The sequence below is a fragment of the Plasmopara halstedii genome (assembly GCF_900000015.1).
Source record: "Plasmopara halstedii genome assembly, contig: Scaffold_3073, whole genome shotgun sequence".
In the NCBI taxonomy this organism is placed as follows: Eukaryota; Oomycota; class Peronosporomycetes; order Peronosporales; family Peronosporaceae; genus Plasmopara; species Plasmopara halstedii.
In genome coordinates this window covers 82,363-95,432 of record NW_020189977.1, presented here as the reverse complement: position 1 = coordinate 95,432, position 13,070 = coordinate 82,363, and the positions used below count along the sequence as shown (strand labels likewise).

Genomic DNA, 13,070 nt, shown 5'->3' with positions numbered 1-13,070 from the left:
TGGATAAATCCCATCACTTTTTAATGTTATTGTGATTTTTCGTTCATTTCGAATTACATCTATCATTGCAAATACATTTCCGTTATTGCATTCGAGTAAAAACCTCATAATCAAGGTTATTTCATAGGTTTGTGTCGCAAGGAACAATGCTGAAGCTGTTCTGCGTGGTGGTCGGCGAGCGGGGAAGCGCGTTCCCTATTGACATCGCTGCACGCGAGTCTGTGGGAGACTTGAAGAATCTGATCAAGAAGGAGAAGGAGAACAAGATCAACTGCGACGCGGATGAGCTTAATCTTTAACTTGCCAAGAACGGCGACGCGTGGCTCGAGTCCGATACAGACGACGTGAAAAAGCTCAAGAAAGGCGAGAAGACCGCTCTAATTGAAGCTTTGATTCATGAAGACAGTGAACTGCAGGGCGAGTCTGGCCTTCAGAAGTTGTTGAAGGATGTGCCTAAACCATCAACGGACGAAATTCACGTGTTGGTTGTCATTCCTGAAGGCGCCAGTGGTTCTCCTGCCAAGAGTGTTGCAGGGAGTGCCCAAGACTTGTTTGAAGCACATCGCGATAGCACGGAAAAATGGCTGGCGAAGTTCCACACGAAAAGGATCGAGTATCACTCATTGCCATCGATTGTGTCGCTGCCAAGCTTCATCGAGCAACCTCTGCCTGTGAAGATTTCGATGAAGAAGAAGACTCTATTTGCGTGGTCATCATTTCCTGGTGGCGTCAGCGCGGATGTTCGAGAAAAAATATTTGCGACTGATGATGTGGCGCCGTGTAAGAAGATCAAAACGAAGATAGAAAATATGTTGGAACCGCTACGCAGTGGAGAATCCGAGAGTTCATACCATTGGTTTTGGGATACGGTGTTTCGTGCCGTGCTCGATGTTGTGTTCACTCGCGCACGTATGAATCGCGACTCAAGCAAGAATTCATCCACTGGAAACAAGCAACCTGACTTTTTGTTTATCCTGAATGACGTATGCGTCTTTCGTGGTGAAGAGAAAGAACCTGGCACCAACATCCGCCTGCCGCGAGACGAGCTCTGTCAGAAGCTTGCATGGGTATATGGAACAGTACCTTACATTTTCGGCTATGCTGCGTCGGGCTACAAGATCGATTTATTTGCTTTGTTTCGCAGCACCAGTAATCTGCCAAAAGCTGAGAGCTACCGTATTGGAGAGTTTGACTTGGAACTTGCAGCAGATCGCTTCGAGTTGTGCTCGCGCTGTTGAACTTGTGCCTACTCTTTCCCGCCATCACCGAGGCGTGTCCAGATTCCGGTCGGGATGAATTCAAGACCATTCACCGTTCCAATGGTGTTGTTGTGCGATTATATCCAATGGTTGTCAAGAAGGTTTTTCCGAGTGAAGAGGGGCTCGACCAGCTGCGGTATATCTATCGCATTATGGAAGTAGCCGATGTGCCCAATGTTGATCATCTCATCAAGCTGAAGCGGGCAAAGAAGACGGCCATATTTGAGCCTCGTGGAATGATGGTGAAACACCAGAACTTGTTGGAGTTGTTTGGTGCCCTTCGGAATGTCCTTGAGGCTCTTGTTGTCCTACATCGTGAATCGGTGATGCACCGAGATATCCGCTGGTCGAACGTGATCAAGCGACGTGATCGTGATGAATGGTACTTGATCGATTTTGCTGATGCAGCTACAAGCCCGCAGCGCTTCCCAAACGGCGAGCACCTGAGCACAGAAGAACATGCACCTGATATTTTTGTCAGCGGCGGCACTCACACGATTGCTGTTGATATATGGGCAGTGGGATACTTGATTGAGACAAGTGGTGTAAATTGGGATGACCTATCACAGCGAACGGCATTCGTGAAGCAGTTGATGCTGAATGACCCGACAGCACGACCAACAGCAGAAGAAGCTTTGCGCGATCTGATGGAGCTTCAAGCGGAGGCTATGCAGGAGCAAGCAATGATTGATAATTTGCGCCAGACACGAATACAAGCAGGCAAACGAAGGCACAGTGAGACGACGAAATCAAAGAAGAAGAAGAGATGAGATGAAAGCTTGTTTCAGGCAAATGCAGGGTTTAACTAGGGGAAAACAAACAACTCCGCGTAGCCTGCGACAGCAAATGGCAGTCGGTAAGTTAGGATGCAAAGCGATAAAAGCGTTCAGAGTGAATGTTTATAGTCCCAGTGGTAGTGAAGTCGAACACATGAACGACTCGACAAGATATGCTGGTGCGTTCAGAGTGAATGTCGAAACAAGTATGCTGGTGCAATCACACTGCCTTTGTCGTTAAAGGTCAGCATGTCACTTCATGAACCACCTGCTCATTTAACGAAATGGAGGAGACGAAGACTTTGCAGCATTGGCTGTTCGAGAAGAACAAAATGTCTCCACCATTAACTCACCAAATTCACGTGTTGGTGGTCGTTTCGACGGAAGAGGCAGAGCAACTGGGTGCTGAACCAATTGGGCGCAAGTGGATCTTGGTCTTGTGATAATCTCCGCACATTCTGAAAAGGTGAAATGACCAACAAGGATGCAATCATTTTTAAACTTCATGTTTTCGCAGCCGAAAATTTACAGTTGCGCTTGCTATAGCAGTGCTGTGCTTCAGCAATAACATCGCAGGTCATGGAACGACCTCTTGCGATCGCACCACGCAGGCTCCCATGCCTGTTTGCTCTGGTATTTCTGGTTTGGGAGAAACGCGTTTGTTGGAAGAAGGCAAGAACATCCTGTTAGAAGAAATGAAGGTAGACCGTAACCGCATTGCCAGGGTGATCGTGCCGTACTTCAACGGGTTTAACTCCCAGCCAGTCGAGCAATCGAAAAGTCTTTCTCGTGGGGTTGCTGTATCGATGTTTTCTGGACAAGAATTGATCGCATGCATTCGACAAATGGTTTGCGAGGCGATTGCCAGGCAATGCAAATCAGTTGACGTTTCAGATACCGTCGAAGTCATCGAGCACAAGCTACGTGCGAAGTTACAAGACGCAGCAACATTGTACCTCTTTCTTGGCGTTGATGAATACCAAAAGATTGAGAACATTGCTGCTCGCCAAGAAATAGCGAAACGTCACTCCTGCGCGAAGTAGTGGAAACCATTGGAGCTTTTTCGTGTTCGAAGTCGTCGAATCTGGTATTGCTGCCCATGTTATTTTTGCAGGGACAGATTTGGGTGTGATCGAATCGGGTTAGATATTCGTCCGAGGCGTGTGTTGTAATGTCTGTCACAATAATACTTGCAAGGTTCGAAACCATCTTCTTCACAACTCTTCCAGTAAGCATATGTTCTACAAACACCGGAACACTTTGTTTTCCTTTGCGATGCTGACATGTCTGTTGTATTTGGGAACTGAGCAAATCAGTAAGCAAGAGAGCGCAACTACACACGACTCGCACATGGAAATACGTATGAAATCGAGAGGCAACAGTAACGAACACGATCGACAAACGAAATACGAACCACATGTGGTAGAGTGATTCTCATACCGTGCGGCTTCCGATTCTAATCCAACCAGATCTTGTGTTGCTCACAAGATCAGATTCCATGAACAAGATCAGAATCCGATGCACTACGACCCGCAAGATCAGAACGACGCCATACGTGCGATTCTCATACTTCCGATGCATTTCACACCAGTAGCAGATGCACCCGCAAGATCAGAACCCGATGCTACGTGCGATTCGCATGCGATTGGTTAGTTTTCCGCGCGATTTGCATAGTATAATGCGATTCTCATACTTCCGACTCGTTTCGCACCAGTAGCAGATGCCACCCGCAAGATGCCCTACGTGCGATTCGCATGCGGTATAAGCGTCGATTGGTTGGTTTTTCACGCGATTCGCATGATGGAATTCGATTCTCATACCGCATTGCTCCCGATGCGTTTCGCACCACTGGCTCATCAGAATCCGTGGTAAACCTGATGGTCTCACATGTTCCATTCATTTTAAAACAATGGACCAACGCGCATACGACTGCCGACACCACTGCAACGCCAGCTACCCAGACAACGGGTGGGCATCCATAGCAAAAGCGGAGGTCTCTGTCATCAACAGACTGCGCAAGTGTGAAGGAGCTCTCGTTTCGCTCAAGGAGCGTTGTGAGGACGTTGAACATGAAGCACACCGAGCTCGCTTGAGCTCATTGACTACTGATGGTGGTTATCAGAGACGTGTTGCTCCAAGCGATATGCTCCGCAACAATACGTTCATCAAGTCGCCGATTTCGACTCCGCCTTCGTCGGAAAGTTCATGGGTTTCCAGTTCATGTGATGGAGCCTAATATATATTTTCATATGACTAATATCGAATTGTACGTGTTTCACAACTTCTCCAGCTGGTATTACGCTCGAAGGGTGTTTCACGTATTATATTCGACGCACCAAATTGAACCGCAGAGAGTTATAGTATAAAGGTAGAAAGATGAAGAGCAGCGAATACTGTACGGAAAAGATGAAGGAGATGCGTCAAGCAAGCGTGGGATCGCCCAGACACGGGCGCCCCCGACTGGGCTCTTCGAGCGCATAAGGATCGAATGGAGGAAATGTATCGTGAGACCTTGTTGCTTCGTGGAAGAGCATAATCAACGAATCAAGGATGAGAAACAGAAGGAGGACAAGGAATTAGAGAATATTCGTGAGCAACAACGTGACAGGGAAAAGGAACACGATGCTTTGATTGAAGATCTGTGGGGTATTCGTAGCTAAGCTCGGTGGACGTGTTAAACAGTAACACACTCTTTTTTTGCTACATACTGAGCAAGAGAAGTTCTCCTGCTCGGTATTTCGCATGGTCTCTATTATTTTGCATCGTTTGAGCTGCTCACAGACATTCTACACCAGCTCATTTCAGCATGATCTGTGTAATTTTGCCTTGTTTGACCGGCTCATGAATATTCGTGAGCCCGTGATTTTGCTAACCATCCCGACGTATCAGTCAAGACGAGTTGGTTCCATTGCTCGGTGAAGTTCTATACGCACAGAACAAGATGTTCAAATTGAATATTGGGCTTATTTATTCTTACGGACATCACTGACGAGATGGAGCGCTACTTCTTCCCAACGAACACTACTGCTATCTTCTGCAATTCAGTGTCGATCAATTCGCGTGACGACATTGAGACGAATTTGCTTGCGCAGATGAGAGCGTCCAACTATGCTGAGGAGATCTCGTAGCCTAGCTCAGCGTGGAAGGTAAAAGAGATCGTTGATTTCAAGGTTGTTGTCTATAAACGAGCGCATAGCTTGGGCGATGACGTGGAATTGCAATCGGAGATTGCCGGACAGCGTTGCTGTCTAATCCCAGAGTACATCAAGAATAGCAAATCGGTTATTAATTTTGAGAACACGGCAAACAAATGCATATTCTTTTGCATCGCATACTGTTTCGAGACTAAAGAGATCGAATCCTGACAAAGATACACGGCGAATTCAAGCAGCTGTTAAGAACGCATTTAAGGTATATTGTGAGGCTGAGGGGATTAAGTACAGTATCACGGTGTTCAGAAAGTTTGAGGGTGTTGATCTCTTCCACTTCGATCGGCTTGAGGAGATCTTCTCGATCAACATCAACGTGTACCAATGCGATGACGCGACGGAGTTTGCAGGTTTGGTACGGCGATCGACGTCGAATTATGAAGATACATTGAACGTTCCTGATTACGAACGACATGCAATGTTCATCATCAATCCGGATCGAGTGATGAAGCGCTATCCATGTTCTAAATGCGAGATGATATTTAGATCTGCTGAGCGACGAAATAGTCATCAGCAGAATCGATGCGACGAAGATAAGACCGAGTCCTTCCCAAAGGAACCCACTGCTTACAAACCAAGTGAAAACAAGAGCAAGAAGTTGCTCCAGAAGTATCACATCTCATTTGATCACTACCTTCCTCACTACATGGTGTATGACTTTGAGGCAACCTTAGAGAAACTTGATACCCAAGAGGGATGCTCTACTAAATTCACCTCCGAGCATATCCCTGTCAGAGTCTCTATCTTAGATTCGCTAAGCGATGATACTGTCTGGTTTGTGGATGAGGATCCGCAGTCATTGTTCCAGAAGATGATCGATCACGTAAATGCCATCACTCCAAGCATCTACGAGAGCAACCTTATGAATTTCAACCTTCAACCGAACCTTTTGAGCAGGATATCGCATCTGTTGAAAGCATGCCTCCCAAGATTCAAGCTGCAGACCAAAAGTATTAGTGAAGATGATCAAGGAAGACAGGGACCAAAGGTCCCGTGGCACCTCTGGTGCCGACCCAAAGAACGCTGTACTGTACAGGAAACTCAACCTGCTCAAGGATCGAGAGGCTCTTGATGGCAGTTCCAATAATCGGGTTCAACTCCGCTCGATACGATGTGAATTTGATCAAGAAGTATCTATTCATCATCATCATAACAACGGGAAGCTATCGACTATCAAAGCTGGCAACAGCTATATGTGTATTATAACGGACAACTTCAAGATGCTTGGATGTGCGCTACTACTTGCCTCCTGACGTGAGCTACGAGAAGTACCTCTCGACGTATCTCGGCTCATGTCAACGTGAATTAAGGAGTCGATGCTCTTGCGGACTCACCAAAGGAGTGTTCCCGTACGAGTACATCGATTCGTTTGATCGGCTGTCAGAGACGAGCCTTCCACCAAAGGAAGCATTCGACTGAAGGATGAACGAGACCATCTCTGATGAAGACTATGAGCGAGTCAAGTTCGCGTGGTCAAGGCACAACATGAAGACGCTGAAGGATCTATTGAAATTGTACGATAACCTTGACGTAGCTCCATTCATCCGCGCCATTGATGTTCATCGTCAGCAGTACCGAATGCATGGCTTCGATATGCTCAATGAGCGATCAGTCTTCCAACATTGGCTGAGAAGATCATGTACAAGACCTGCTTTAACAACTTGTAGTACCCGACTAGCGAGACCAAGCCGTTCAGATATCCACCAAAGCGTCTCTATGGGCACAGGAAATATGACGAAGAGAGCGAGAGCTTGACGCTCAAGCATCTAAACGAGCTACTCATTGCAGAGAACCACCGCTGCTCTCATTGCAAGACCTCTCTTGATACTGATAACGTATCAGCGGACCGTATCAATAATAGGATTGGCCATATCGATGGGAACATCATGGTAAGCTGTTGGAACTGCAACGTATCAAGGAAGAATATGAACGTCGAAGCATTCCGTCACCAAAAATTTCTGGAACTCAATGGAGACAAGATCATCTATTCACTGGACGAGGAGCAAAAGGAGATCTACTCCATGATGAAGAGGAACATCGCCGTCGGTCCTTCAATCATATTTAAGCGCTATGCTGAGAGAAACAAGACACGTATTCGCGGGAAGAAGAAATGTAAGAAGGTGATTACATACGATGCTAATGCCCTCTATCTCTGGTGCTTAGGATATGATATGCCATGCGGACGATTGATCAAGATAGAAGCGTACAAAGAAGTGATTAAGGATGATAAGATCTTCGGCTTCTTAGAATGTGATATTGAGATTCCAGAGCACCTGAAGGACTACTTCTCGGAGATGACACCTATCTTCAAGAATGCGGAGATCGATCCGACCAAGAAGGAAGTGATTGGAGATCATATGCATGAATGCAATCAAAATCTTGGAGATGATAAGAGAAAGACGAAAAGCAAGAAGCTCATTGGTTCCTATTTCGGAGAGCGGATTCTGATCTACACACCGTTGCTCTAGTGGTACCTTGCTCATGGAATGGTGGTCACGAGGACCTACAGCTTTATCAAAGCATCACGGGCTACTCCATTCAAACAGTTCATGCTTGAGGTCTGTGATGCACGTCGCCAAGGAGATCATGACAAGTCCAAAAAAATGATCGCTGATATGATGAAGTTGATCGGCAACAGTGCATTCGGTCGCTCTGGAACGGACATCGGAAAACATAAGAAGACGATCTACCTGATAGACCCAAAGAAGATTCAAGATGAGATCGAGCACTTCGGCTTCCAAGACATCGAGCTGTTGGATCAATTGGTCCTGTACAAAAGCATGGAGATTGCTACGAGATCAGCAAAGATAAGCGAAAGGTGAAGCTAAACAATCCGATTCATGTAGCATCGCCATTTACCAGCTTGCTAAGCTTCGTATGCTGCAGTTTTACTATGACTTCATCGACAAGTGAAGCGACTTCGAATACCTTGAGATGGATACCGATTCAGCTTATATTGCGTTCCCTGATGACCAGCCATTTCCTAACTTGATCAAGCCGGAGCTTCGAGAAGAATACGAAAAGGACAAAGAGAATTGGTTTTCGCGTGAAGATCATAAGGAGTACGACATGCGAGCTGCAGGACTGTTCAAAGAGGAATGGCGGGGCGACAGTATGGTCAGCCTATCGCCGAAGAACTACATTTGCTATAACCCTGACAATGGGTATAAACAGAAGAATTCAGCGAAGGGAGTTCAGCAGGCCCATGGTAAGAATGAAGACGTGCTGAATCCAGAAGGATTCGATACCGTGATCAACGACAAGGTGAGTCTGTCAGCTTTAAACAGCGGCTTCCGATTCAACTACGAGACGAAAACGACGATGACATATGAGGCTCGCAAAAAAGGTCTATCGTATTGGTACGACAAGCGGAGAGTCTTAGACGGCATATCTACCGTTCCCTTGGACATTCAAGAAGAATAATATATAATGACCAGTTTCCTCAAAAAGCTCTACTATGATCCTGAAACGGGTTTCATATCCGCTAAGAAGCTGTACCAGAAGGCAAAGCAGAGAGATGCTAGCATCACCTTGAAGCAAGTTCGTGTTTGGTATGCGACCCAGCAGGTATCCAACAATTTAAGCACCAGAAGCCGCAATACCCACAGTTCAAAATAGCTTCTTACAACCCAGACTCATGGCAGATAGACTTGATGTTCTTCAAAGGGAAGACTATACTGACGGGCACAATATCAACTCTCGAATAGGTTACGCAAAGTTGCTTCCGAATAAGCAGGCAGAGACAGTATTGAAGGCAATCAAGGCATTTGAGAAGCAGCAAGAGGTTAGCATCCTCACGAGTGACAATGGGCGAGAGTTCATCAACCGGAGCGTTCAGAGCTATCTCAAGGGAGAGAATATTGAGCACTACAACAATGAAGTGGGTGACCACCATACGATGGGTAAGATTGAGCGATTTAATCGAACGTTGGAACAGAGACTCACGAAGATAAACAAGGTACCTACTTAGAAGCTACTGAACAAAGTCATTCGAAAGTACAACAATACCGAGCATAGCACAATTAAAGCAACTCCAAATGAGATGAAGGGGGAGGTCATTGGCTTCGAGTTGAGACACAATGATTCTACAATGAAAACAGTTTCGAACGCATTCGAAATAGGTAGCGGTGTGATGTATCGACTGAAGCCAAAGGCGTTCCAAAAGGAAGGAATCAAGTGGAGCAAGACGATCTATCAAGTTGATGGAGTTGATGGTTACAAGATAAAGATCCGATCGAAGAACAACCATGTGCTCTAAAAGAGTGCCAATGATCCGAAACTCGTATCCTCTCAGCCTACTGATGCTCCATTGGATGACAACCAAGTGTGGGAGGTGGATGCTAAACTCTCGCACAAGAAGCTGCGAAATGGGAAATACAAGTACCTGATCAAATGGCGAGGATATGATGAACCTACATGGGAGATACAGGACAATTTACGTCTCATCAAAAAGAATCAAATGTCAGAGTGGGAGAAGAATTATTCTCGTAAATTTGTTTTGTCGGATATAAGCAAATATGTATTCGAGTTTCAAGAATAAAGCAGACAGAGACAAAAAATATAATGACAAGCAATTGAAACAGCAAAACAAGAGGCTTACAAGAATGCGCTCTGGGCTTCTGATGTCGATGCTTACAAAATCAAACTTACGAAAGGCAACTACAACCAGTGGTACGCAAACTGATTCCAGTGCAAGCGCGAGTACAAGTACATCAGGAAGCTCCAGTAGTGTTTTTTCTCTCCCACCTCTAACCGCTGAGCAGACGCCCCTCCCTATGGACGTTTCGGCTACCTCTTCGAGTATTGGGACTTCTCACGGTCCGACGGACATATCAGAGCTCTCCGCGCCAAGTCCTCCTGCTCCCACTGTGAGAATAGTCAATGTAACTACAGATAGGGGTGAAGAAGTGGAGCCCATACTATCGAAGGAATAACAAGTAGCCAAACAGTCGCTTGCTGAATTGTTCCACCATGCTGATCGATACGTACAAAATATGTATGTGAGTCTAATCAGGCGGAACAAAACAAAAAACACTTCGTTGTATTTCGACGAAAGAGGAGATCTAATCGGGAAAAAAGAGCAAGGCGAGGGACATTGATTGGATCCTAACACTAGATCACATCGCAGGAAAAATAGAACAGAGAATCAAGCAACTTAATTTAATTGCAGAGAATGCACGCGATAAGTCGCTGTTGCAAGATGGCTTTGATAGACTCAGAGACAATGCAAATTTTGAGCGGATGAATGAGATAAATGCCGATCGAGTAAAATAGCAACATGAGAGAGAGCTTATGGCTGACGAGGATAGTGATGTACCAATCAAGCTCAGCATCACAGACTTTCCAGCCGGAAGTTAGAAGGATATAGTAGCAGCTCTCAAGACGCTAATACTGACAGAAAAATTATCGAAGCTATAGGCCTGCTCCCTCATAAAGTAAAGCTATCTTGGTACAATACTTTGTTTGGACTTCTGCATCGATCGATCAAGATGAAGAAGGATCTCAACACCGAAAGAACTCCAATTAACTTTCGAAGGGTAAGGAAGCGTGCATCATCTAATTCATTCTCGAATGTAAGGCCAGACAGCAAGCGTCCCGCAATTAACTATCAGGAGCGCATCAAGTACATCTTCAAGCAGATTTCTTGAATTGTTGATAGTCAAATCCCGATCTACATAATAGACCCGACCGAGGAAGATCCGCAGAATCTCTACAAGATATTCGGTGTCGATGGTGAGGTTGTTAGTCGAACGACGGGAAAAAAGGTGACGATACCAAAGAACATCGCGTGGGGTAAGAGTTGTGCTAAAATTTGGAAGACACTGCGTGATGTGATCGATGATCGCCAAGTTAGACCACCAAGTGAAATGAACTCGTACTATCGAAAAGTACTCTTTGATGCATTGGAGACAATATGAAACATTGATGGAGACTTCGGAATCGACTCTCTTGATACGTACGGCATAGAACCTAAAGATGATCCAGATCTTCAGGGATTTATCGAGAAGCACTCGCTGAAGGGGAGAGGATTACGTGGGGCGGGAGTAAATCATACCAAGAATCTGAGGGATGCAGTTGGAGCATCAAAGATGGAATACCGGGTACTCGGAAGCAAGTTCATCCGTCTTCCGGATCTCCACAACAACGTGCTCAACATCAAGCACAACAACCGAACATCAGCGAAAAATCAGTTTAAGATGAGCGACGAAATGACCAAGCTCGTGTCTGAGTTAGTCTTTGAAGGAAACATCAACCAGAAGCTGTATGAAACTCTTGATCACAGTGAGAAGATCAAGTTTTTCAAGCTGTTGAAGCTCACGCATCTGTACTACTCGAACAAGTCAATACTGGAAGACCCGAATAATCGTCTCATACAAGAATTTAATAAGCTGAGAGGTGAAGTTGCACTTGGGAACGACAACCCAGAGTTGATCAAGGAGCTAAAGAATTTGCTTATTGATATGCATGAGCTTAAGCTAATTAATACGCTTGATTTTAGAGTCGCGATGTTACATCTCTGAGCAAGTATAGAGGCATGAGCATATTAGTCGCTATTGAAATAGCTATCTTCTTTGGATGGTTGCTTTATGAAGTGATCAAAGACTATAGAGTGAGAAGAGCAGTCAAAGGATAGCAGTATCAAAAAGCTGCACGAATCTGCGTTACGCAACATGTTTTTTTCGGTGATTTTGGCTAATGAAAGACAATGATTTGGCTTTTGGAGCTTCTGTGTGTGGACTGAATCTTGGGTTTTGGCACGAAACTATTTTGGGTGATAAATGTGCGTTGATTCTTTATGTGGTGATATACTTTTTTGGGTATCAGAAATGGGGCATTATTGGTTGAGATTGGGTATTTTGGGAATTAAATTAGGATATTTAAAAAAGTATGTTCTGTGTACTACTACCCTCCCGTGCTCCGCATGACTATGAGCGGAAATGTCGTCAAAGTAATTCTGTGCATACGCCATGTGGGGCCTGAAAATTGCGTCACAAGACGATTAAAAAATGTTGTTGGTGCATTTGACAGCCCTTGGGGCATCACCAGTCACTCCCAGAGCATGCCGCTCGGAGTGGTCACCGCTGTCAGCGGAATATTCCTCGCTATCATGAGCAATTGGTAATACCCATCTACCAGATCGAGTGCACTGTACTTCGTACCTCCCACCATGTTGTTCTGAGAACATCCTTTCTAGGAATCGGCGACTGTGCTGAAATGGTGGCAGCGTTGAGCTTATTGTAAGCATGAACGATACGCCACTTGCCAATCGGCTTCCGAACACAAAACTTGGGTGCCGAATGGGGAGACTTGCTATCACGTACCATCCCTGCGTCGTGCTTTACACGAAAAAAGTCGGAAATGACGTGGCACTGCTCCTGGACAGGGGCCATTGGCGTGCTACGCAGTATTTGGTTCCCGGAACCAGGTCAATCTCATCACGCACACCTCGGTCCGGAGGTAGGACCGAAGACGGGTCTTTGGAGACGACGTCTTGATATTCCTTTACCAGAGGATAATACGGATCCAAGCGATTCGTTGGAACGACGATCCACTTCGTGCTTTCAGCATTCTCTTGGTGTCCTCCAAGAAAGTTATATCCAGAAGCGATGACGAGTTTATCTCCTCGTCCGGTCGTTCGGCTAAATCGCATGCCTTCAAGGCACTGCCGATCTCTTCAAGGGACATCTCGTCCAGCTTAAGAAGAGCATCTACTGCAGGCATAGCTTCGAGGCGGGCATCGCCATCTTTCTCCCCGTCATACCGTTGACGAAAGTGTTTAACTGTGCACCATCGACTACGATAGACATACCCTGGATCCGGGTCGA

At 45.7% G+C, this 13,070-nt stretch overlaps 7 protein-coding genes across 7 annotated transcripts; all 7 read left to right on the top strand.

The window, feature by feature from the left end:
- Positions 1–146: 146 nt before the first annotated feature.
- Positions 147–1,238, top strand: PHALS_07200 (CRN-like protein; the record flags this gene model as incomplete). The annotated part of the gene is made up of 2 exons (XM_024720625.1): positions 147–221; positions 309–1,238. The coding sequence occupies 2 exons, from the start codon at positions 147–149 to the stop codon at positions 1,236–1,238; spliced, it is 1,005 nt and encodes a 334-aa protein (XP_024585805.1).
- Positions 1,239–1,345: 107 nt separating this feature from the next.
- On the top strand, positions 1,346–3,907 carry PHALS_07199 (crinkler family protein; the record flags this gene model as incomplete). Its single annotated transcript, XM_024720624.1, has 6 exons — positions 1,346–1,994; positions 3,150–3,176; positions 3,233–3,263; positions 3,352–3,462; positions 3,529–3,683; positions 3,753–3,907. 6 exons carry the CDS (start codon positions 1,346–1,348, stop codon positions 3,905–3,907), a joined length of 1,128 nt encoding a protein of 375 aa, XP_024585804.1.
- A 37-nt stretch (positions 3,908–3,944) lies between these two features.
- On the top strand, positions 3,945–4,695 carry PHALS_07198 (uncharacterized protein; the record flags this gene model as incomplete). Its single annotated transcript, XM_024720622.1, has 2 exons — positions 3,945–4,244; positions 4,408–4,695. The coding sequence occupies 2 exons, from the start codon at positions 3,945–3,947 to the stop codon at positions 4,693–4,695; spliced, it is 588 nt and encodes a 195-aa protein (XP_024585803.1).
- Positions 4,696–5,719: 1,024 nt separating this feature from the next.
- Positions 5,720–6,316, top strand: PHALS_07197 (uncharacterized protein; the record flags this gene model as incomplete). The annotated part of the gene is made up of 1 exon (XM_024720621.1): positions 5,720–6,316. One exon carries the CDS (start codon positions 5,720–5,722, stop codon positions 6,314–6,316), a length of 597 nt encoding a protein of 198 aa, XP_024585802.1.
- Positions 6,317–7,169: 853 nt separating this feature from the next.
- On the top strand, positions 7,170–7,712 carry PHALS_07196 (uncharacterized protein; the record flags this gene model as incomplete). Its single annotated transcript, XM_024720620.1, has 1 exon — positions 7,170–7,712. The coding sequence occupies one exon, from the start codon at positions 7,170–7,172 to the stop codon at positions 7,710–7,712; it is 543 nt and encodes a 180-aa protein (XP_024585801.1).
- A 2,136-nt stretch (positions 7,713–9,848) lies between these two features.
- PHALS_07195 (uncharacterized protein) lies at positions 9,849–10,178 on the top strand (the record flags this gene model as incomplete). The annotated part of the gene is made up of 1 exon (XM_024720619.1): positions 9,849–10,178. The coding sequence occupies one exon, from the start codon at positions 9,849–9,851 to the stop codon at positions 10,176–10,178; it is 330 nt and encodes a 109-aa protein (XP_024585800.1).
- Positions 10,179–10,733: 555 nt separating this feature from the next.
- On the top strand, positions 10,734–11,765 carry PHALS_07194 (uncharacterized protein; the record flags this gene model as incomplete). Its single annotated transcript, XM_024720618.1, has 3 exons — positions 10,734–10,867; positions 10,904–11,132; positions 11,238–11,765. 3 exons carry the CDS (start codon positions 10,734–10,736, stop codon positions 11,763–11,765), a joined length of 891 nt encoding a protein of 296 aa, XP_024585799.1.
- Between the last annotated feature and the right edge of the window lie 1,305 nt (positions 11,766–13,070).